Source organism: Podarcis tiliguerta (assembly GCF_965153285.1).
Source record: "Podarcis tiliguerta genome assembly, chromosome: 2".
NCBI lineage: Eukaryota > Metazoa > Chordata > Lepidosauria > Squamata > Lacertidae > Podarcis > Podarcis tiliguerta.
The window spans coordinates 21918104-21943612 of NC_139535.1; the positions used below are offsets into that span (position 1 = coordinate 21918104).

Consider the following 25509-nt stretch of genomic DNA (forward strand, 5'->3'; position numbering starts at 1 on the left):
TCAGCAGAGCCACCTGCTAGGGCAGGCATGGCTTGCTTTTGGACTTCCAGGTACAGTTGGATTTCAACTCCTATCAATCCAAGCCAGTATGTCCAATGCTTATAGGTGATCAGAGCTGGAGACTTAAGAGTATCTGGAGGGCCACAACTTCACAATACCTAATAAAAAGGTATCTTAAAAAAAAAACAAAAAACCGGAGGAACTATTTGTTTTATTAATGCTTTATTTGTTTTCAGCCAAGGAACAGATTATTTTTATTTTTTATTTCCATAGAAAATTAAAGCAACAACTTCAATGCATTCTGTGCGATATGCAAACTATCAAGCATCTTTGCCGAAACAACCCTTAGGTGGGGTCAATAAAGCATCTTGTGGAAGAATCCAGCATCTCTGCAGAATATATTGACATCTCTGGAGCTTTAGGTCCAGGAAGGATTGGTGGTTTGCAGGGAGGGCCTCTGGTTTCCTCCATTGTCTTCTGCCTCAGCCAGACTTCGCCAAAGGTGCTTAGTTGCCTGATTAGACATAAAAATAAGATGTTTTGTCAAATGCAGCAACGTTTTGTGCCTTACGTGAGCAAGGCGAAAGCTATGAGATTAAGCAATCAGCTAGCTCTCATTAGCATTTATCCAAGAGAGAATCATGATTGTGAAGGAGAAAAAGAAATCGGCAGGGTGTAGAAATGATAGCCGCATTCAGACATCTATGCAGAGCAGGTTAATATTGAGTGCAGGCATGCCTCTTGTCCGCCCCCAAAGTTGTAGTCCACTGGCATCCCAACCTACATGTGAGTAGCTGAATGTGTGTAGGTGTCCCATGCACTCAAGGGTCCCATTGTGCGCAAGTGCCCCTTTGAAGGGTGGGTGACCAGCTGTGAGGGATAACATCATGCATATCAGGAAGTCAGACTAGCAGTATCTGCTACACATAGATTATGCCTGAACTGTTTTGGTGTTGGTTCTTGATGCTCAGGTGAAGCAATGAAGGTAAGCTGGTACCCTCTTGGCGTCAATAAGGATCAGGCAGACTCAGCAAATGGAGAATTAGAAGGTGAGGTTTATTGCCAGGCAATAAGGACCCAGTTTGGAATCTCTTCCAAAAGGAACTGGGACCCCGATTGACAGACATCCAGAGGTCTTTATACCTGAACAGATCACAGCAAATCATAGATCATGAGACAACCATGAGGCAGTCACGATATCGCCAGCGAAATTAGCCAATTAGCAAGCTCCTTGCCATGCTTCCAGCTCCTGGTCAAGCACAGAGTTCTAGTTCTGCTTTCCGTTGCTTGCAGTGATGCTCTGTCTAACCTCTCCCCTAGTTATGACAGGACAGGGAATTTGGAGATTTTGTGGTTTTGCTCTTCCTGCTCTGTGGGTACACAGATGTTTGTAGGGGAAAGGTCGGCTCCTAATTTTTCTGTTTCAAGCAGTATGCAGTTAGCTAAGGCACAGCTTCCCTTTGATTCAAAATGGATTATAAAATACTGTAAGCCCTGATTATGTGTGAGCATATATGAATATATTGATTACTGATAACTGATTATATGGATAGCATAGGGGTAGCCCTTCTTCCTTGCCTCACAGGCAGTCTTCAAGGAACCTGTGACCCTCCAGATATTGTTGGACTGAGCATTGGCCATGCTGGCTGGGACTGATGGATGTTCAACAACATTTGGAGAGCCACAGGTTCCCTTTCTTTCCCAGAATAACAACACAACAGAGTGGCCAGCGCTGGCAGTGGCAGCAGCCACTGGGAATCTGCCTGGGATTGTTGAAACTTTTGGTTCCATTGAAACTTTTGAAAAACTTTACTTTTGAGACGTCTTCTGTTGAAACCTTTGAATAACCATTGTGAGACTGACCTTTGATGTCTATCTTGAACTCGTGGCTTGACGTTCTGCGACACTGGTCTGTTACATTGTATATATGAACTCTAATAGATTTATTTCTACCTTTTGAATGATATCATTATTCTATTATACAGTGGTGCCTCGCAAGACGAAATTAATTCGTTCTGCGAGTGTTTTCGTCTTGTGAATTTTTCGTCTTGCGAAGCACGGTTTCCCATAGGAAATGCATTGACGGTTTCCCATAGGAATGCATTGACGGTTTTAAGAAAAAGGCGCAAGACGTTTTCGTCTTGCGAAGCAAGCCCATAGGGAAAATTGTCTTGCGAAGCAACTCAAAAAACAAAAAACTCTTTCGTCTTGCGAGTTTTTCGTCTTGCGAGGCATTCGTCTTGCGAGGTACCACTGTATATGCTTTAATAGTTATTAGCCCACGTGTTGTGCCTATATTTCTGTGACTGGTTCTCATTGCAACACAAGGGTTTGTTTTTGGGATTGTTAGGCAGCTTGGCTTTCCATCATGCAATAGTTATGATATTACCACTTGCAGTTTCATCCTTGCAGAAAACAGGCAACCCCATCAGCTCTTTCAAATATACAAGCGGGTCCCACGGCCTGCCCGCTCGCTATCTGAAAATTCACTTATCTGCATGTAAAGAATTATGCCCAGACCTTGCTAGAAGCTTTGCAGATTCAGATATCCCAATAGTTGGCTTCCTTACTTCCTTGTTTGTTTATGTTTTGCTGATCGGCTGCAGCCATTTTCAGGAAGAAACCATAGAGAGAGTGGCAAGATTGGATGAAACAGAGAGCAGGATAGAGCAGTCAAATCTGTCCCCACCCCCCTTTGTTTCTCTTTTTGCTGATTGGTTTCTTCTTTCTATGGAGAGAGATCTGGCCAATCCAGCACCAAAAATATTTCCATAGGAAACAGTGGAAATCATAGATTTTTGATGAGAACGTTTGCCTAACAAATGGTTCCCACAGAAGGCATTGTGGGACCTGAATGTATGCTAAAGGGGTGTGGAATGTCAGGCCTGTAGGCTAAATGCGGCCCTCCAAGCCTCTCAAAGTGGCCCTCAGGACTCCAACACACTCTCCAGCCACACCCCAGCCTTGCTTTTCACCCTCCTTGATTGTTATCTATATATATCTATATAATAGGGAGCGGGTGGTGCTGTGGTCTAAACCACTGAGTCTCTTGGGCTTGCCAATCGGAAGGTTGGTGGTTTGAATCTGCATGACGGGGTGAGCTCCCGTTGCTCTGTCACAGCTTCTGCCAACGTAGCAGTTCAAAAGCACACAAGCGCAAGTAGATAAACAGGTACCACTGCAGTGGGAAGGTAAATGGCATTTCCGTGCCCTCTGGCACTCGTCACGGTGTTCCATTGTGCCAGAAGCGGTTTAGTCATGTTGGCCACATGACCCGGAAAGCTGTCTGTGGACAAATGCCAGCTCCCTTGGCCTGAAAAGTGAGATGAGCACCACACCCCATAGTCGCCTTTGACTGGACTTAACCATCCAGGGGTCCTTTACCTTTCTTTTTCTTTTTTTACCTTTTATGCCAATGTGTCTGTCTGCAATGTGGTTGTGGAAGAACTTTGGCGGGCTTACAAGATCAAAGGCTTAAATTGGCTGGGAGTTACAATTCTACCGACCACAGTGATTTTCAGCCTGTAGCCCAATTTTAAGGGAGCAGCTTATATTTGCGTATTCTCCCCCCCCCCCCGAATTTTAAAGGTGTGGCTTATTTGCGGGTGCATCTTACATTTGGGCCAGTTGGTATATCTATATCTATTTGTTGTTGTTTAGTTGTTTAGTCGTGTCCGACTCTTTGTGACCCCATGGACCAGAGCATGCCAGGCACTCCTGTCTTGTACTGCCTCCCGCAGTTTGGTCAAAGTCATGTTGGTAGCTTCGAGAACACTGTCCAACCATCTCGTCCTCTGTCGTCCCCTTCTCCTTGTGCCCTCCATCTTTCCCAACATCAGGGTCTTTTCCAGGGAGTCTTCTCTTCTCATGTGGTGGCCAAAGTATTGGAGCCTCAGCTTCAGGATCTGTCCTTCCAGTTAGCACTCAGGACTGATTCCCTTCAGAATGGATAGGTTTGATCTTTTTGCAGTCCATGGGACTCTAAGAAGATCAAACCTATAGATGATAGATAGATAGATAGATAGATAGATAGATAGATAGATGCAATGCCAGAGATATAAGAAGAAAGGTACAGTTTGATTGTCATGTTTGGAAGCTCTCCATTGAACAATTGTGTGCTCCTGTGTAGCTAATGTTATTGCATGTTCGTTGAGCTGGATTTGGGAGGGGAAAGTGGGAAGGTGGGATTTTACTCAGAGACACCACGGCAGAGCACTAAGTGTGACAGATATTAATGCTTCCCAGTCCTATGGGGAACAGAGTTCCCATACACATAACAGAAATTATTATTATTATTATCTGGACAAAGTAATTGCATTTCTTTCTTACACGCTTATATTTTCTGCTTGGATTTTCCCACCCACTCATCCCAACCTTCCTTTCCACCCACCCCCTCACTTTCAGCATGTTCCTTGTAGAGTTTTTAAGATTTCAAATAGCACTCATCACCACCAGGTTCTGTTTGTCTACAAACCTTCTGCCAATATATCTCCCTGGAATTCACTTGAAAAGGAGGGGGCGGGAAAATATTACTCCTTATTTACTTGTTTCTTACTACTGTGAGAAAACTCATTTGAAAGAAGAAACCTAGTCCTGAAATGTGATGCAGAGCTGTTTTCCACTCTCCGCTTTCCATACTGTTTTTTTTAAAAAAATATTTTTAAAAAGTCCATCATTAAAACTGCTTACGGGAAGAAAACGCTTTGTCTCTGTTCTGTGCTACTGACAGATGTGGTTCTTGTTCTGTTCTGTTTATTAAGGTGACCTTCAGAAAACATATTTCTTCTGGAGCGAGCAGATTTGCTTTCTCATCTCTCGCAACGGAGGAGATCCACGCAGGAGTCAGCTGCCGCTGTTGCTGCTTCATAATTAATGGTTCTTACGGCTGGCTGAGTGGGTGATATAATGAATAGCACTTAAGGCTTGGAGTGTGTCAAAATCCACAGCTGATTACCAAAATGCGTATTTGTGCAAGGATTATATGCAAACAGTTCCTGAGTGCAGTCGCAGCCGGATCTCGCAGATCGATTGCATCTAGCAAGAGAGAGGCCCTTTGCGGCTCTGGCACGCGATGACGATGCTCCCAAGGTCCTCTATGGTGTTATCCTTCAAATCAGGGACATATGGTGCCAACCATCCCAGGAGCACGTGCATGTGTGAAAGGTAACTGTCAAGCATCTTTTCCAAGGTAGACACACCTGGAAAAGCTCTGGAAGCTGAATTTAAGAAGTTAGGGGAACACCACCTATTTGTTAGAATTCCTGATCTATGACTGCAGTCATGGGATTGTTGTCTTTCACATGACGGTATATGTTTTGACTCCACAGAGTGGGAAGTGACGGAGACAGGATGTTTGTGTCACTGTGTTCCGTGAAGTGGGACTATTGTCCTTTGTTCTTTTTCTCTTTGCTGTCTGATGCTAGAGAGAGAGGGAGCCATGTTGCAGTGCTCCGGGTGTGTTTATATGTAAATAAAATAGATTAGCCAAAATGCTGAGTTGCTGAGGTCTGTCACGCAAGATGCACAAACTCTGTGGATCCCTAAGTGTGCCGGTGTCAGTTGGCATCGGTCGCTATGATGTTCGGGCTGAAGAAAGCTTATGAAGCTCCCAAATGAAAGACCAGGATGGAGAGGACATGCCAGTCAGGCACGTTTCTCTGCCAGGGTCCTACTCAAGTGTAGGCTGAACTCCTGACACTATTCACATGGGCTACATTGAACCAATCCATTCAAAGGCTTGAGTCTAATGTGGCACAATTGGAGTTCAGTGCATGTGCATCTCCTCTCCCCACATGCCTGCCCCTGCAAATATACTTTGGATGATTCCCCCAACCGTCTGGAGCAGATTGGACGGCTGCAGGGAACAGGAAGTTCCATTGTGTCAGGGGTGTCTGCTGCTCGAGTGGAATGAACCTTTTGGCTCTATTAAGTGCCCTGACAGATCAGAGAGAAATTTCTGTGTGTGTGTGTTTTTTTATTATTAAAAAACTGCAGGAACATGAGAACATCAAAACGTTTATCTTGCTAATGAGACGCCCGATTCCCACAATGCCAGGAATCTGCAACACATCTGAAAAGCGGTCTGCAGCTGTAAACGTGGCCTGTTAACTGCTGCCTTCTAAATGACCCTCTCATGCGAGCTTACCTTACACATCAGTTTGCACAACAGAAGTGCCAGCGCTGGCAATTACATGCCGCCTTATGGCTTAATGCATCATAAATATAATAGCTGCACATTTTGGCCGGATGGGAACTAGGTGGCAGCAGCTGGCTTGCAACCAAGTTTTAAATGCCTTAAGTCCTACGTATCTTACAGCCTGATCCCCTAAACCCCGGTTGCTAAAGCAGCAGCTAATGGGATCTGGGTAGCAGTGTGAGCAAAAGATGGGCAGCTGAAACAGCGTTCTTTTTTCTCAAGGTAACATTTCTCCTGCCAGGAAGATCCATTACCAAGCACTGAGGAAATGAAAACTCAGTCCTCCTCCCCCTCCCCAAGCATGTTTGAATGTTGCATACACTGCCAGTGTCGCAGCTACCTATTGGATAGTATCTGTGACATCACTAGGGACCCAAACTTAAACTCCCTTGGTATACCCTTTTAATATCTTAACAATTGTTTAATCGTTTGTCTCCTGCAAGCATAGACAAGCTCACCTAGCCCTGCGTGTGCACACACATGTGTGAAGTACTGTACAATAGCAAAGCTTCCAAGCTTGATGCAACATTTTTCTTTAAAAGAAAAAGTTGAGTGTCAGGCTGGATCATGCTGGATCATGCCAATTTTGTTGGAAGCCACCCAGTGTCATGTGACAAAGACACATGAGAGCAGAAGCAGCAAAGCAGGTTGGGAAGTGCCGGGACTGCACAGTCATTTGGGCCTACTAAAGTTATTCAGTGGAAGACAGGAGTGCCTGGCGTGCTCTGGTCCATGGGGTCACGAAGAGTCGGGCACGACTAAACGACTAAACAACAAGTGCACCAAAGTTATTCAGGCCTAACTGCTAACTGTTGAGTCACTCTGACATGTGACTTAGCAGCCAGTTTCTCTTTGTGCTCTCTGTAAGATGTGAGAGTCTGTCTGTTTCAGTTGTGAACAGAGTCAGTATGCAATCTCAGTCAAACTGTTTGGAACCATGTTGTTTATGAAGAAGTTTATTTTAACTCAGTAAAGCTTTTATTCAATTAAGAGCTCTGCATTATTAATTTACGCTGCACATCACCCAGAGTGGCTGGGGTAGCCCAGCCAGATGGGCGGGGTATAAATAAGAAATTATTATTATTATTATTATTATTATTATTATTATTATGGCCCATCTATTCCAGCATCCTGTTCTCACAGTAGCCAACCAGCCGAGTAATGTCAGAAAGCAGGAAAGAGACTTATTTGTTGCTCCCAAAGCAATAGCTGCCCCCCCTCCAACTTAATCTGCTAGGTACCCATCTTTCATTGATGATTTGCAACGTTCCTGTCATGCAGTTCTGACGCTGACTAAGAGCAAGTTATCTTCCCATACAGTTATTGGCCTTACAGGGTCAGCTCAACAGGGCCAGATTAGCCGGCCAATTGTGCCACTTATTTAACAAGCTTTCGCTGTGAACAATGGGATCACAAAATGAGAAATCACATTGTAATTATATATATATATATATATCCCAAACCTTCTCTCAATTGCAATTTCTCTTTCCTCCCATTAACACATTCAAGCGCCAGCACTTACAAAGCCTTCCAGGTCAAGAAGGTCTTGAGGAACTGCAGATTGCTTTCTTTCCCATTAATATGAGCAACGGGGGAGGGAGGAGTCATTTGAATATAATAAAGAAGCACTTAATTCTCCCATTTTCCCCCTCTCTGTGAAGCCCTGCATGTGCAATTTGTGCCAACGCTGATTCTGAATTTTATAGTGATGTACTATAGCCCATCACTAGTGGTGTTCATTGCAAGAGATGGACTGAAACCAGTTTTAGTCTGGGGGGTCGGAGGCGGTATCTTAGGCTAGGCAGACATGGGGAAAGACACCAGAAACCACAGGGCCTTGGGCTTATCCACACTTAAAGGTAAAGGTAAAGGGACCCCTGACCGTTAGGTCTAGTCGTGACCCACTCTGGGGTTGCAGCGCTCATCTCACTTTATTGGCTGAGGGAGCTGGCGTACAGCTTCCGGGTCATGTGGCCAGCATGACTAAGCCACTTCTGGCGAACCAGAGCAGTGCACGGAAACGCCGTTTACCTTCCCGCTGGAGCGGTACCTATTTATCTACTTGCACTTTGACATGCTTTCAAACTGCTAGGTTGGCAGGAACTGGGACCGAGCAACGGGAGCTCACCCCGTTGCAGGGATTCGAACCGCCGACCTTCTGATCGGCAAGTCCTAGGCTCTGTGGTTTAGCTTTCTGTAAAAGGTAGCACTGAGATATGGAGCTTTAAAGGGCAAACTTGTGCCTGGGAAAAGGGGGGCAAAATGTAAGTATGGATAAGCCCTGTGTTTCGTTCTCTCCAATACCTTCACCGTCCAAAGCAGCTGCCCTCCAGAAGCTTTAGCAACAACCAATGAAAGAGGGCAGAGATGGGGGAAATCACAGGGTGAGGACCCCTGGCAACAAAGGAGGAAGGAAACCTGGCTGAAACATTTAGTTGCAAAGTCAGCTATGACCCTTTTCTAAGCAGGCTTCATGCTGCACAGTTTAGAATCATGTGCATTATTCTCTCAACATAGGATGTTCCCTTGCCTGGCTTAGGCCACATTCACGCCATACATTTAAAGCATGATGATAACACGGCTTCCTCCAAAGAATTCTGGGATCTGTAGTTTGTTAAGGGGGCTGAGAGTTGCTAGGAGACACCACTACCCCCTCAGAGAACTACAATTCTACAAAGTGGTTTTAATGATTAACCCCTCTTCCCAGCAAACTCTGAAAATCATAGTTCTGTAAGGGTCATTTGGGCTTCCAAAGGCAGAGATGGATCTAGAATAGGCATAGGCAAATTCGGCCCTCCAGATGTTTTGGGACTACAACTCCCATCATCCCTGACCACTGGTCCTGTTGGCTAGGGATCATGGGAGTTGTAACCAAAAACATCTGGAGGGCCGTGTTTGCCTATGCCTTATCTAGACACACCCAAAGCTATGTACCTGCTTCTTCAGAACTTCTTCCAGAACAGGAAAATGACCTATTTCCTGAACTTTTCTCTCTCTCTCACAACCAGGATTCTCATCCAACCCACCACTGTCCCCCAGTCCCTGCACAGCCATAACTATTCGTTTTGGAAAGTCACTTTGATCTTCCTATTTATTTATTTATTTATTAAGCAGCTGACTATACAGTAACAACTGATTTCAGATGTTATGGAGAAACAACGTTGTGTGTCGTCAGTATGCTGATGTCACCACGTTCCAAATCCCTTAATGACTGCTCCCAGTGACTTCATGTAACTGTGAAATGGTATTGAGTGTAATACTGAGCAAGCATGGTGTAGTGGTTAACATGCTGGAGTAAGACCTGGGAGACCAGGGTTCAAATCTCCGCTTGGCCATGATGCTCACTGTCTCTCAGCCCATCCTACCTCACAGTGCTGTGGTGGGGATTAAATGAGGAGGAGAATCATGTACACTACCTTGAGCTCATTGGAGGGAAAAGGTGGGGTATAAATGATGATGATGATGATGTCAGGGACTGGACTGAGGGGGATGAGACTGAAGAGGAATGGTGGAGACCAACTCCCCTTCCTGAACTTTCCAGGGAAGAGGAAGTATTGAATTGCAGCAGTGGTTTGAGGAAGGTCACAGCTCAGAGACAGGTGAACAGAAGAGTTGGGAGAGGAGAAGGGGGAGACAGAGACAGAGCAGCACGTAATCACTGGAGAGCATTTCTGACCCACCCACCCAGAACCTGGCGTGCATTGAAAGTGGAAGAGCAAAGGAATCAAAGACAATTAGCCTCTGGCGGACGCCGTAAGGGGAAGTGCTTTTGCTAGGATGAGAGTGGGAGGAGCTCACTTGGAGCAATGCCATTAACCTAGTAGCAGCATACAGAGACCTCTCACTGTGATTACAGTGGTACCTCAGGTTAAGTACTTAATTCATTCCGGAGGTCCATTCTTAACCTGAAACTGTTCTTAACCTGAAGCACTGCGCCGCCGGAGCACAATTTCTGTTCTCATCCTGAAGCAAAGTTCTTAACCCGAGGTATTATTTCTGGGTTAGCGGAGTCTGTAACCTGAAGTGTCTGCAACCTGTATGTAACCTGAGGTACCACTGTATTGAATGAAGACTCAGTAAGAGCTTCCTTGTCTACTTTCTTGGCTGTCTGCTGCAAGAGGGGAGGGGGAATCGGAATTCACTGAAACCTGAGAAATAATAACAATGTGACCTGAGAAAGCCAATAGCAAAATTGCTAGGGGGCCAAAGAACACTCCTCCTGTGCTACTCTTTGGCCCCAGCCCTGGAGGCAGGAAAGAAATGACTGTCTTCAGTACCCATCCCACAGAGCTGATCCAGAAGGACACTGTTATGTACTGAAGTTCTCACCCTGGGCCAACAGGGGGATACTGTAGATAGTTTTCACTCAGGTCCACGTCAGTTATTTTAGGCGGCAAACCGTGGGTTGTTGTTGCTACAATGTTGACAGCCGGCTGCCTATAAAAGCAGGCCGGCTGAGCTGTTTGCTGTTCAGTTCTGTTCCAGCTTACAAAATAAAGAGCTGCTTTGGAGAAATCGCTGTGTCGTCTGCCATGTCTACCCACTATTCAACAGACACCATGGCTGTTGACTTTTAAAACTGCCGAGAGACGGAGGAGAAGGTGTAAGGTTGCACTCCCCTTAACTCTCATCTCTCTTGATAAAGGGTACCCCAGTGGCTATATTTAATTAGCCACGAGGGATGGGAACTGCCGTAACCAGAGCACTGAGATCATTCTGGAAGCATGCATGTTGCGGCAGGAGTTTGAGGGGTCCACCAGTCTGCCCTCAAGGGACAATAACCTTTGTACAACCCTGGCATATTCCACTGGAGAGTGCATACATTATGAGAGAGGGAGCAACAGTGCGCAAAGAGTCGTCTAATGAAGAGGGTTCAACAAACTGAAGAATACCTAACGGCTCAGGACATGCTGCCGATGTTCTGGACTCTGCAGCAAAACAGGCAAATGGCTCGTGAAATTTAGCCAGAGGATCCTCCTAAATTGGACTGTCAAAAACGAAACCACCCTGGTGATACATTTATCACCCCCTCTTTTGGGGCTTCCTTGAAGAAGAAATATGAAATGTCTTGAAAAGTGCCAGAGAAATGAAAGAACAGCCCGGCTGTCATCATGTCTCTGTCCATCTCGCTGCATCACAGACTGGTCTCAGGGGGCCAATCCGTTTCTATAGGATAGTCTGCCCTTTGGGTCCAAAGGAAGGACATGAAAGCGATGCACTTTTCAGAGGCCTTACTGACGAACGGCCTTGCCTTTTAAAATGTCATTCTTTTCCGGAGCAGAGCGCTGAGCTTTGCAGCGGGTCTGTTCTGAAAGTGGGAATCAGAATGAAGATTTCAGAGATGGGAAACCCATTAAACGAAAGCTGGTGCGGTGGCGGTGATGCCAGAGCAACAGCCCTACGACAAAAACTTGAAGTCACAGGGTGTGATGTTATCACAGCGCAAAGGTTGGAGTGTTCTGTCATGGCAGAAAGCCTGGGGACGGAGAGGTGCAGTATCTCACACAGGGCCAGACCCAAGACATTTTGCTGCCTGAGGCAAAGGACAGTTTCATGTACAGAACCAGCCAGCCTAACGCTCAACACTTCTGATCAGTAGGCCTCCTCCATAACCCCTGAGGGCAGCAGACTAGTTGAAGGGGAACAGGCAGGCTGCATAACACATCTATTTCCATCTTCCATACCTTACTGTATATATGAGGGGGATTGGGGAAAAGGCCAAGGCAAGAGGGTGAAAATCATGTGAGCTGCTGTTCATTAGAGCATCTCACACGATCCACCTGCAGAATCCTAGGGATCGTAACCTTATAATTCTGGGATATGTAAGGTGCTGTATAAACAAAAGGTTTACACCAGTCCTCGGCCGGATAATTACCTCATGTTTTCACTTAAAATACTTATCGAGGCTTGCTGCTTCCACGGCCATTTCGTCATCAGATCTCCACTTGCTGGGGGAATCCTCCGCCTCTTTATCGTGACGCTGGAGCTGGGGAGGGATGGCAAGATGAAGAATAAGGTTAATTGGTGCTACCTGGAGACTCCTTTTCAAGGACATTGCAGGTGGGGATGGTAGCAGAACTGGACAAGAGACGCGAGGGTCTGCAAATGTTATGAAGAGGGATGAGCAGATTGCCCACTCGGTTCCATAACAGTTCTATCCCTTCTTTCCTCCGGTTTTCTATTCCTCTCAAGAACTCCTTCCCTGGCAACAACCAGCAATTATTCTTTGGCTACTGACCAACTCTCACACCTCATTGGGCACCTCATCTGTCAGATATCTTGCTCACGGGCACGGGTCATGCCATTTTGGCTAAACAAGCAATGGGGCTCATGCACAAGAAGGAATGAATATCGTTCCATAAATTCGATCTCATTCCTTACTCCAGTGGAAGACAGAAGTGCCTGGCGTGCTCTGGTCCATGGGGTCACGAAGAGTCGGACATGACTAAATGACTAAACAACAACAACAACCAGCTTGCCTTCAGTTCCCTTGCATCTTAGCAATGTATACACATTTCAATAATAATTTATAATAATAATTTATTATTTCTAACCCCCCCCCCCAAAAAAAATCTGGCTGGGGAACTTCAGGCCCAGGAACTGAACGTGGCCCTCAAAGTCTTTCCACCTGGCCCTCAGGCCACACCCCTCACCAGGCCTGTTCCACACCCTTCCCAAGTTTTCTAGTTTTCCACATCAGTTTGCTTTTTTAAAAGCCTTCATGAAGATTTATCAGCACATTCGTGTCAATTTCGTCAAATTTAAACAGCTTTGTGTGCTGTTTTGCCTCATATACAGTTTTGCAAAGCATGTTTTCCTCATGTTTTTTATTTTCCCTGGCCCAAGATCCCTGCCAGGGATCAGTGCTGCTGAAAATGGCCTGCCCTGCCCTCCACAGACTGGCAGCTGAGTCTGGGAGCTGCCTGCTTTATTGAATTTCCCATAATTCTCTGAAGAACCTGACATAGCATCAGTCTGCAGCACTGTGGAAAATTTGTAGTGTTGACCTGTGGCCCACCAGTGTAAGGAGGGGGCCACCTTTGCAGAGGAACCTTTGAACCCAGCGCTGGCCTTATAGTCCTTTCCTTCCCCTATGATATCTAGGTATGTTGAAGCGTCTCAGAACACACAGGCCTATCAAAGCCACATCCAGCACTAGATTTGGGAGGCAGCAGTAATAGTGTGCATTTCTGAAATGTGCCGTTCTTGCTGTAAAGAATGAGAAGCAGAGATACACACACACACACACACACACAGAGAGAGAGAGAGAGAGAGAGAGAGAGACCCTCTTCATCTGAATCAGTTATTCAACCGCATTGTGCCTTCCTCAAGGGCTTGCAGCCTGAAAGAAGACGAGAAAAGTATGCCATTCTGTAGCACTCTTGATTTTAATAAAATAACACGAGACCCCATTGTCAGGTGGGGTAGAATGTCACACTGGGAGACAACGGGTGAGGAAATGAATCCCTCCCCCCCCTTCTTTTTTGCAAAAAGAAATATTCAAGAAGCCTCACTGTTTATAAGAGATCAAAAGTGACAGTCGGTGCTTATTCTGCTCAAGCTAAAAGAGGAGGGTAATTAATCAGGAAACTCAAGAAGTCAGACCTCAGTAAGCATCTGCTCAAAGAAGGGCCCATCTTGGAAAGAGTGTGTTTATATATTTGTGCTGTGTGGCAAGGAAATACAGTAGGCTGGTTAATTATATATATATATATATATATATATATATATGCAGGTTTTGGTGTCCTCGGGTGTCTTCCCGTGTAAAAGTTGGGGTGTCTAGGCGACGTTTCGACGAGGTCTCACTCGTCATCTTCAGGCTGGTGCTTTCGGCTTCTTGTTACTGGAACAGAGCAGGATCTCAGTGTTTGAGTTCCTATAAATACTGTTGAGGAGGTGTGGTGTATAGCCTCCAATGTTCTGGGCAGAGAGGAGGTTCCCAGGCTAGTGTGCCTTTTCTTCTTTTGTTCCTTAATTACTTGAGGGATATCTTGAGTGATTTCTTGAGTGATTTCCTGAATCCCACTTAGGTGGGTCATTAGGTGTGGATTAGTTGCTAAAGCCTTCGTGTCTTGAACTCTTGAACTTTGTGAAGAGTTTTTCTGAGAAGATGGCTGTACTGCACTTGGTTGTGCTCTGGCTTGGCTTCGTGTATAGGGGCGAGCTGTGGTTTTGTGGCCTGTGCCAGCCAGATCTGTGTAGGGATTGCAGGGGGGTGCAGCATCCGGAGGTGCCACCCTGGTTTGACACGAAGGCTTTAGCAACTAATCCACACCTAATGACCCACCTAAGTGGGATTCAGGAAATCACTCAAGAAATCACTCAAGATATCCCTCAAGTAATTAAGGAACAAAAGAAGAAAAGGCACACTAGCCTGGGAACCTCCTCTCTGCCCAGAACATTGGAGGCTATACACCACACCTCCTCAACAGTATTTATAGGAACTCAAACACTGAGATCCTGCTCTGTTCCAGTAACAAGAAGCCGAAAGCACCAGCCTGAAGATGACGAGTGAGACCTCGTCGAAACGTCGCCTAGACACCCCAACTTTTACACGGGAAGACACCCGAGGACACCAAAACCTGCATTCCTGTACCCGTGAAAATCTACGAAAGCAAATATATATATATATATATATATATATATACTTTCAGATTGCTCAGCACTTTGTATGCAGCTTTGATTTCCAGACTTGAATGGTTGGAGGAGACCTTGTATTATTTATTTATCCATCCAATTTATATACTGCTTTTCTGATCATATTGCTACCAAAGCGTCTGACAGTCACAATTTAAAACCTAGAACTGCCTCATGCAATCAGGAGATGAAAAACACAAAGGGCGAGTTCAAACAATAACAACCAGATGAAGCCCTGGGTGAAAATATACATTTAACTGATGTGCTGTGGGACTTGCCAATCAGAAGATCAGCAGTTCGAATCCTCATGACGGGGTGAGCTCCCGTTGCTCGGTCCCTGCTCCTACCAACCTAGCAGTTCGAAAGCACGTCAAAGTGCAAGTAGATAAATAGGTACCACTCCGGTGGGAAGGTAAATGGTGTTTCTGTGTGTTGCTCTGGTTTGCCAGAAGTGGCTTAGTCATGCTGGCCACATGACCTGGAAGCTGTACACTGGCTCCCTTGGCCCAGTAAAGCCAGATGAGCGCCGCAACCCCAGAGTCGGTCACGACTGGACCTAATGGTCAGGGGTCCCTTTACCTTTACCTGAAAGCACCTAAGAGTTGCCCCAGGTCTTACCTGGGGCAAGGTGAGTCCCCTTATTGGGGCTCACTAGCTTCATCCCAAGACCACATCAGTCTTGATGAGCCCAGTCCCCAACCCAGACATCAGAAAATGGGGAGCTTCTGATTCTGTTCTTATTTGATATGGGAGCATCTATATGCATCATGAATGGCTGCAGGATCACGTATTCTACCAAGTGGCTACTTTCACTCCATCCAGATGCAAATTTATAGCTACTATGTGGGTTGGTGGGTGACATCCAACACTTGGAAGCAGAGAACACCATTCCTATCCTCTGCACCACATTTCCACATCCGTCTGCAATTTGTTAAAGTCCTCATGGAAAATCATCAGCATTCTACTGCACATTACTAGTGCTCAATATACACATTTTTGTTCAGAATTTTGCCAAGATATATACCATATTTTTTCCGTATATAAGACGATGTTTTTATTATTATAATAATAATTTAATGGGGGTCCTCTTATACACGGATAATGCATAGGGGGGACGGGCGACTGGTTGCAGCCGTGAGCAGGAGATTGTCAGTGGTGATTGTGCGGGTGATTTCTGGGTGCAGCAAGGGCTGCTGGCGATTGGCTGCCACTGCGACAATTGGGCGGGCAATTGGCGGGTTCTGGCGGAGATTGGTCAGACGATTGGTGGCTTTGGTGACGTGTGCTATTGGTAGTGTCGGTCAGGTGGGTGAGAGATTTTCGTCACCCCCCCCCCAAAAAAAAGCTCAACAACTCTGGGCAACCTTATACATGGGGGCCTGTAATGCACGGAAAAATATGGTGGGTTGGTGGGTGTATTCTGCCTTTCCTTCCAAAAGAGCACTTTTGCAAGCCATTTCCCCTAACACAATGAATTTTAATGCATCGTTTTAACAAATGTACCGGTAAGTAGGAGAATTCAATGTAGAACTACGTTAAAGTTCCTTAGCTGTGTACAAATTGCACTTGTGGAATGGCTTGTGCTGGCCGAATAGGTTACACAAGAGAAAGCCACAGGGAGCGAGCATGGTTCTTGTGGCTGGTTATGCAACAGATTGCTACAGCCCCCATACTTCCTGCTGCACAACTGGTTGCACAGCAATCTTCCGCTAGCACAGCTGTGCATGGGATTTCATACTGCACAAACATTATTTTCAGCTTTAAGCTCATGCAGCAGAGAACGCTGAACCAGGCCCTGCATATTCATGCACACTTTCTCCTAAGAAACACGTTTTTGTAGAGATGTTTTTGGGGTTGCAGAACTGCATCACAGAACTCCCAGAAGTGTGGATGCATTTCAGCATTGGTGTGCCATTCCACAAAGTGTGAATTAGGCAAACTATACCCCGTCACTATAGAAAAGGATTGGTCCTTAATATTAGGATTAACCTGTAATCTTATTCAGACATGCAGAGCCCCCACTTGACAGTGCAGCATTCACACGCTTGTGAATCCGAACTACTTTTAACCCTGTGGGCCCACGAACTGAACACCTCCTGCAAATCGGTTATCCATCTTTCCAGACAGATCTGCTTTATATGAACCTTGACAGCACAAGTTCCTCCAAAACTGTGATGAGGTGCCCACAGAAGAAATGGGAAACACCCCAGTCATAATTATAGCAGGCGGCTGGGTAGTGAAACTCAGGATAGCAGAGTCTTTCTGTAGGCCTCAAGACCAAGTTTAAAAATCAATTACCATCCCTACAGAGCAGTCTTAGCATCATCAAAGATTGATTGCATTTAAAGGTTAACAGCAGTGTGCCTAAAAGAAGAAGAGAAATTATATTGGGCTTAGATTTTCATTTTGAAAACACAGTCCTTTTTTTGTAAAGAAAAAGGCCATTTTCATCCTTCCAGATTCCCAGATATTAGCTGAGGTGTAGAACTGGGATGAGGGAATTGAAAAATACCATTAGCATGCAGCACTGCTTATTTTGTTCCGCCAAGTTAAAACAAACCAACATATGTCAAATTGCCATTCCATAGAACTCAGCCTCCCTTTTCCCCAAGTTGTAAATCCACCTATAATCTCTTTGAAATCTCCCTTTAGAAGGAGCATGGTGCATTGAATGAGACAGGCAGAGAAAGCTCGCATCAAGTTATTTAAAAAGAAAAGGAACCTGCGTCCCTATATCAAGTTATGTATATTGTCTATAAACTTAAAAATCTAAAGGCAGGCAATAACTATTTAATATAGGGATGTTGAATCTCCAGGCCTTTCTCATTCCCTTCTGACACCACGCTGCACCTTCGTGATCTCCACTGGTTCTCCACTCTTGTCTTTGGCTCAACCTCCATCTACAGATGGATGAGCCAAGGGGGCGGGTTTTTCTATAGCCATATCCACAATGGCATCTGAAACCAGAAACTATTCTTGTCCTGTGAAAGATATATGATCTATTAATCATACCCTGGACTGTGTCATGACTTCCTGGACCTAGAAAACTCAAACCCCAAAACAAAACAAAACAACATCAGGGAAACAGCTTTAAACAACAAGGGCAAAATATATGATTTGAATCAACAACACACAACAAAGAAACAGGGTATGCCTAACAAATCCAATGCATTAGCCCCAGTTTAGCCTGTTGCACCATCTGTGATCTGTGATCTCTCCTGAAAAGAGATAGCCTAACCACTGAGCCTTTCTCAATGTAGGCAAAAGAATGTTTAGTGTTAGCAAGGTGCCTTGGGTGTGCCTTCAGCCCATACTCTCCCACACCCCTCGCAAGTGTTGGGAAAGGAAAAGAAAAATACTCCACTAGCTGCTGGTCTATTCTTGAACACAAGCACAACCCAATGAGCAGGTGCTTACATGAATGAATGAATGAATGAATGAATGAATCTTTATTTGAGTCAGCCATCGGCCATAGCAATAAATCAGCAATACGATATACAAAAAATAAAAATAAAAAGTCAAATATATAAAATACATTTTAGAGTTTTGAATCAATAGTCAAATAGTGGATCTTATTCTGATTGCCCCAGCTAAAAACCTTGCAACCTTTGCTGTCACCTTCTCATCTTGATCTGCCAAGAGAAAGGACACCGAGGCAGTGGTTGGGCGACCCAGAATGGACAATAAAAGAGGGGTGGTAATCTCACTCCTCAAGTCTTTATAAAGAGTGCCTTATAAAGACCGGGTTCGCGTCTCCACTCCTCCACATGCAGCTGCTGGGTGACCTTGGGCCAGTCACACTTCTCTGAAGTCTCTCAGCCTCACTGACCTCACAGAGTGTTTGTTGTGGGGGAGGAAGGGAAAAGGAGATTGTTAGCCGCTTTGAGACTCCTTCGGGTAGTGATAAAGCGGGATATCAAATCCAAACTCTTCTTCTCTTCTTCTACATTCAATCTTGCGAGAGTAAAAACGTGTCTATATTTTAGAATTGCTAGGTTATGCAGATAGGGTGCCAGAGAGTCGAAATGGGAAGGTGGAAAACAGTCATACCATGGTCAAAATTTCCTTATTGTGGCCAAGTTGTTCCGATGCTCAGTATCATTTAGGTGTTGACAAATTAGACTGTTTGCTTTACTAACACCCAAAGTGAGTAGCTGTTGTGGTGATAAACCACAAGAGTGAAGTTTTTGATAGGGAAATTTTTGATAGAGAATTTTGATAGACAAGATGCCCTATGCATCTTGTGACCAAAAAATCCCTGCCCCCACACCAACATGTCATCATATATCATACATGGAGTATCCCTAGATATTGCCAGGGGTGGAGGAAAGGAAGGAGGCGCAGGGCTGCATATTTTCACCTGCATCTGTTGTAGTGTCAAGCTTTCCACACCCTGACACACAAAATTGGTAGGATTTAGCTTGGTGTCCCTTGCAGCCCAGCACGTATATCTACTTTTTTCTGGACTTTCTCCTTTGAGTCCTGCACTTTGCTGAAGGCAGAACCTCAGTTCTAAAAGTGTGAGGCCTGTTGTCTTCTATAACTTGCTTGTCGATTCATTCCACACACCGTTCTAACCCTGTTACATAAAACAGCAGCTGAAGCCACAGTCGCTCCTCTCGCTCACCCATTTTCCAGTTGCATAGAATTTATATGATGAAATTTGCATTCATTTTAAGCCCCTCCCTAAGTGCTGGAGGCAGAAGTTGCCAATGTTACACACTGAGCCTTTTTACCCTTACTTCCACCGCCCCACAAAAAAATAAAAAATATCCCCTTTTAATAATGTTACAAGATGGATTTATAACATACCTGGAGCTAATATCAAAATGAAAATGAGTTTTCTGCCAGTGGAACAACAATAATGTGGTTAATTTGCCTACAGCTATTGGATCATATACGCCTTGCTACGGTAGGAAATGGCTTTCTAATGTAACATCGCCGCCTAAGCAGGATGAAATCTGCGTAGGAAAATGTAAAAAGGGCACAGCACTATAGCTAGCAGCAAAACTGGGATCTGGAAAAACACAGCACAAATAAAAAGGGTGGGTGGATGGGCAGAATATGGAGATATGCTAATAATCCCAGTTTATTGGTCAACAAACAATATATGAGAAGACAGATGGCTTGGTTTCAGCCGTTGCATTTTCACTCCTGAAGTTTGCCTGTCTATAAGAGCTATGTTAACAACAGGGCGGCTTGCAGAGATGCAAAGTTGCACTGAGACAAGTTTTCATTGTTTAGAGGGAAAATGTATCCTACTTTTAAAAATTAAAACACAAGCTGGCTCCCAACGTAACCCAGAAACAATGCAAACACTGCTTAGGAACTGTGGTATCAAGTTGTCTATAAATTACTGAAATCAATAAATGCAAAACCATTGACAAATAGATCAATGCAAAAATGTCGAAGAGCAGTGGGAAACTGTGGGTTGTATCATACATCCTCTGGGCAGCATACATCCTCTGGCACTATGGAACTTCTCCCTCCTCTCCTCACTAACCATAGTTTATTAAGCCGGAGTTCCTCAGTGCATCCTTACTGGTGAGCCTGGCTTCTTTTCCAGGTTTGGCACAAAGACAACATTAACCAGAATTCTCTAGTTTGGAAGTAACAGGGAACTCATACAAGATGGGATTTGTGCTGCACAAAGTGAGGAAGAGAGCCCTAAAGGAGAATGCTAATTCTGGTCCTGATGCTAGTTCATGGTTTCTCAAACCATGGTTTATGAACCTTGGGATGATCATCTGATAGATAGTGTTGTGATTCAAGGGGTTGTTCACCAGCAAGGAGAGGTGAACATCTGAAAAAGAAGGGGAGGCCAGAAGTTCCTGGTTCTACAGACAGGCAGGGGTGTGTGGCATGGGAAGGCAAAAATCAGCACCTTGCAGAGTGGTTTCAGGACCACGGATAGTGCTCCTGCAGCTGTGGTCAAATATCTGACTTGTCTCAGCAAGTTCCATAATTTTATAGCAGAGCTAGGTAGTCATTGACTAGAGACTTCACCTACCCCTTGCCAAGTTGTCCCAGCAGTTTGCCTCCCCCTGCTCCCATTTCCTCACATTTGTATTTATTTAAATCGCTCAAACAAGCAAGACCACTTTTCACAGAAGCGAAAAGAAGGGAATTTTGCACATCCCTAGTTGTGTGAAGCCTGGGACACCCAAAGGTCTTGTACAATAACAGCATCAGTCAGGGTATTGCTATAAAACACAAGAGCAAGTTCTCCATGTCTAAATGGATCACTCTAAAGCCCACTCCAGTTTGTAAAACCTCTTAGTGTTGCCTGCTCCATGGTAGGGAACTCTCCAGCTAAGAAGTGAAGCCAGATGTTTCCCACAGCTGTCTGGCTGGAGCCTGGACCTCAAATGCCTTATATGAGCATTCATCTACTCACTGGGCCATCTGGAGAATTCTGCATCTTCCAAAATTATGCAGCCAATCATGTTTCTGATCTATATGAAATAAAGTCTCCTAATCTAATATAATCTACTGAATATGCAGACTCCGTTCTTTGAATGGTATATATCTCAGATCTTGACCAAATTCCATTTTGGCTCCAGCTAAGATGATATTCTTGGAAAGGAAAGATTAGCTTGGCAAAGGGCTTCCAAACATTTGTAGCAGTGTTATCTGCACCAGAGGATAGATCCAGAGGAGAACACGTATAATATCTGGATGCCCTCCAAGCATGCTTTAACTGAGTTGGGTTCATAACAGACTTGGACGGTACAGTCAAATCCCAATGTCATCTTACAGAAGTGTGGGGAAGACATTAAGCAGAAAGTGTATGTTTCTGGTAAGTGCAAATGCGCAGCACCACAAAATATCTGGGCAAATGATGGCATCCCCACAGCATACAATGGGCAGAACGCTATACTTCCCGTGCACAGTTCATTAACACGCTTCTTTGGCACAGTCTGAAGGCATGTGATGCAGCCACCTTCCTGAAGCTAAGCAGGTCTGGGTCTGATCAATGCCTGGATGGGAGACTGTCTGGGAACCACATGCGTGTTGCTGTAAGTTCCATGGTGGAGGGAAAGTGTGATGCAAATGTACTGTGTCTCGGCACAGTACACCTGAAGGAGTGTCTCCACCTCAATTGTTCAGCCTGGACACTGAGGTCCAGCACCGAGGGCCTTCTGGCAGTTCCCTCCCTGAGAAAAGTGAGGCTACAGGGAACCAGGCAGAGGGCCTTCTCAGTAGTGGTGCCCGCCTGGTGGAATGCCCTCCCATCTGATGTCAAGGAAATAAACAACTATCTGAGTTTTAGAAGACATCCGAAAGCAGCTCTGTTTAGGGAAGTTTTTAATGTCTGATTTTTTATTGATTATTATTATTATTAACATTTATTATGTTGGGAGCTGCCCAGAGTGGCTGGGGAAACCTGGCCCAATGGGCGGGGTACAAATTTATTGTTATTATTATTATTATTATTATTATTATTATTACTACTACTACTACTACTACTACACTAATAAGGCTTCACAAAGGGTTTGCCCAGCAAAAAAGGGTGCAAATAGTTCCCTGATGACAGAAAGTTGAAAATCCGTGCTCTAGAACTGACTGTGCTATCTGGCTGAGCATTTCTGGGACTGTAGAGAAGATGACATGAACTGCTGCTATAGTTACGAGCATATTCTTTTGGGAAAGGTTGACAGATGGATTGTTTCTGCCTACTGTCATATACGTGGATCTGGATGAGAATTCCCTCCCCATTCCGATTGGCTAGAGTAAATCCGATTTTACGACATGAGTAAATGGGAAGGAAGATTTCTAAACTGTGCCCATAAAGAGATACAATAGTGAGGCTTCACTTCCCGCTGCCATTTTGCACCTGCATCACATTAGTAGCATATATACCTTCCGGTTTCTCTCCTTCTCCATTTCCCCCCCAGGTTGCAGATCTCTGAACACTAACAGAAAGGGTGAAGGGCATGTTTTTTACACTTTGTCCTCTTCAGGCTGTCTTTTTTCCCTGTCATTATTCTGTTCACCTATTTTGAACTTTATATGTCATAAAATGGATACTAGACGGTACAGGGCATCAGAAGATACACACTATACTATTCTGTAAAAATGTGTGTCTGCTTTCTCAACACATTTATACAGATAAATCCACCCCCCCCCCTTAAAATTCACCAATTCTATATCTCCCTTGCCTACAGCTAACTTTTTTTTATATCTGAGTTACAGCCACACATCCCAACCAATCTTCTTCACTTGGGAATTCTGACTCCACGGCTGAAATAAGCTAATTCCAAACAATTTTTCCACTATGTTTTTTGTAACACAGAACTTAACTTACATATGTAACCTGCACGATCATTTGTTAATGTTTGTTTATTTTTCAATTTCTGGCCATTAAATTATTCTTAGTCATACCAGCACAAGGATGCACACAGTTGTTGTATACTGTATACTGTATACTGTATGTATACTGTATACTGTATACTGTATGTATACTGTATACTGTATACTGTATACTGTATACTGTATACTACTACTACTACTACTAATAATAATAATAGTAATAATAACAGCTGCAGCAGTCTGCTTTACCCAAATTTCAATTCTGTATTTCTGCAACATGAATGATATCCAGTGCTCTTGGCCTTATAATTTATAGTCATTTTAAAAAGCGACACAGAGACAAATGACCCACACTGACCTTTAATCCTGGAGAAAAAGACTAATGTAACATCTTAAGCAGAACCATTCTCTTATGCCAGCTAGCAAATTTCATTTGTTGAATTAAGAAGAGTCTTTTCTCGAAATGATGAATAATAGGCAGGAGTAAGGAGTGTTACGACTTACAGAGTGGCTTGCAAAAATAATAATGCATAAAACAGTGTGCCTGCTTCGCCTTAATCTAGTCCTTATTATTACATATATACACAATTTTAGGATGCATTAACAGTGCTCTTGTTAGGCACAGTTTAAATTTCTACTCATCTCAAACTTCTAACGTAGGCCTGGCAAATAGTTTTTAAGAGATCTCTTGTGGCATGTATTTCTTTCCCCCCACAAAACAGAACAGATATTCAAACATGGTAATTTGATTACTTCTCGTTCTAATGTGAGCCATGAAACCTTTTCTCTGCACTGTATAAGTAAGATGATGTATGGAACTGGTTTACTATATAGTAGAGTTAATAATACAACAGAGTTTAATGCAGACATCTTGTTTTGGTCCTCTAAATGGTTGGTAGTATTTAGGGCAGGCTGGCGAATGCTTGGCCCCCCAGATGTTGCTGGATTTCAAGTGGAAATTGTTGGTTGGCATCCATCTGTCTCGAGAGAGAGAGAAAGAGAGAGAGAGGCTTGTGTGTACATATATATGAGAGAGTATACACAACTCTCTCCCCCGCCTTGCACACACACATATACAATGAAGAAATAAAATACCTCGGCCCTCTTCTCCGAAAGCCCTGCTATCCAAAAATAATCCATCCTGGTCCAATATTCTGGGATGCTAGCCAGCAATCCATGTGTGAGCACTGGCAGAAGCACCCGATTGGTGGAAACCATCCCTGCCCCAGTGCTTCCAGAGCAAAATGAAGAAACACCCGAACATTTACCATGGCTAAGTGGATGACTGCATTATAACACTCTGATGACCTTCTCATTGCATTGGCACGGGTCAATTGCAATGGCGGAAATAACCCAAAGAGATAAAACATTTATTTCTTCTCTCTCTCTCTCTCTCTCTCTCTCTCTCTCTCCCCCCTACTCTTCCATATTAGCTCAGAGCCTCCACCCAACCTCTCACTCCCCAAGCCCCCCCCCCCCATGGCAAATATTGTCCTGCTAATTAAATGCTTTCTTACTACAAGGTAAGTCGCGATCAGGAGTGCCTACGACTGGATGCCTCAGCATCACAAAAACCTTGACTGAGCCATTTGATATTAATTACCAGTGCCGTGCTGAGCTTTGGAAAGGGCAACTGAAGGGGGCTGTCAATGAAAGAGAAGGCAAAACCTTTCCATAGACAATTTCTGGGTCTTAATTCAATTTCCAGGGGACACCGTGCAGGCCTTTTCTCTACAAAATGTCCCTAGGAACAGTGCGTTCTTAGATATCTGAACTGGCAGCTGCTAGCCAGAAGCAGCTTTGAAGAGCTCTGATGAGCTGCATCTGCTCTCCGAAAATCTCCCACCCTGGAAATTTCCCAGCTCCCCCCACCCACCCTGCTTTTCAGCAAGTGGGGCTACAAAAAGAGAGGCAGCCTTTCAATCAGCTATAAAATCAACATTGAGAAAGTGCCAATCCAACAGCTCCAATTGTTTGGGCAGGGTGGGGTGAATGATGCTTTTAAAAAAATGCAATATTGTTATCCAGCAAAGCACACAGATCCTAATATTTGATCATGAGTGTTTATTTATTATGACATTCCAGCTGGCCAGCCAGTTCCAGGCTGATCACTAGTTAAATGTCAAGAAACCGCCACCTGAAATGCAGCTACCATTAAGAGACATTAACGGACCATTATGTAGGGACCAGGGAAAAATCCATTTGGTCTATATTGAGTCAGTGTCCTCCACGACACCAGAAGCAGCAGACTCATTGACAGAGCCCAGGAGAGTCCATGTAGCTCTGTCCTCCAGCAGAATGGGAATGGCCATGGGACCTAGCCAGCTGCTACTGCCGACCCCCTCAACAGCTGCCACCTGAGG

At 44.5% G+C, this 25509-nt stretch overlaps 1 protein-coding gene across 6 annotated transcripts in view; it reads right to left on the reverse strand.

Annotated features, from left to right (window-relative positions):
* Positions 1–205: 205 nt before the first annotated feature.
* The window catches only part of FHIT (fragile histidine triad diadenosine triphosphatase), a 1035351-nt gene continuing 1010047 nt past the window's right edge, over positions 206–25509 (reverse strand). For all 6 annotated transcript variants that reach the window (XM_083426851.1, XM_083426850.1, XM_083426849.1 and 3 more), the window contains 2 exons: positions 12072–12182; positions 206–514 (listed from right to left, as the gene is read on the reverse strand). In XM_083426851.1, the coding sequence (XP_083282977.1) occupies positions 12081–12182 (102 nt within the window). In that variant the 3' untranslated portion in view covers positions 206–514; positions 12072–12080. The remainder of the gene's footprint in view (positions 515–12071; positions 12183–25509) is intronic.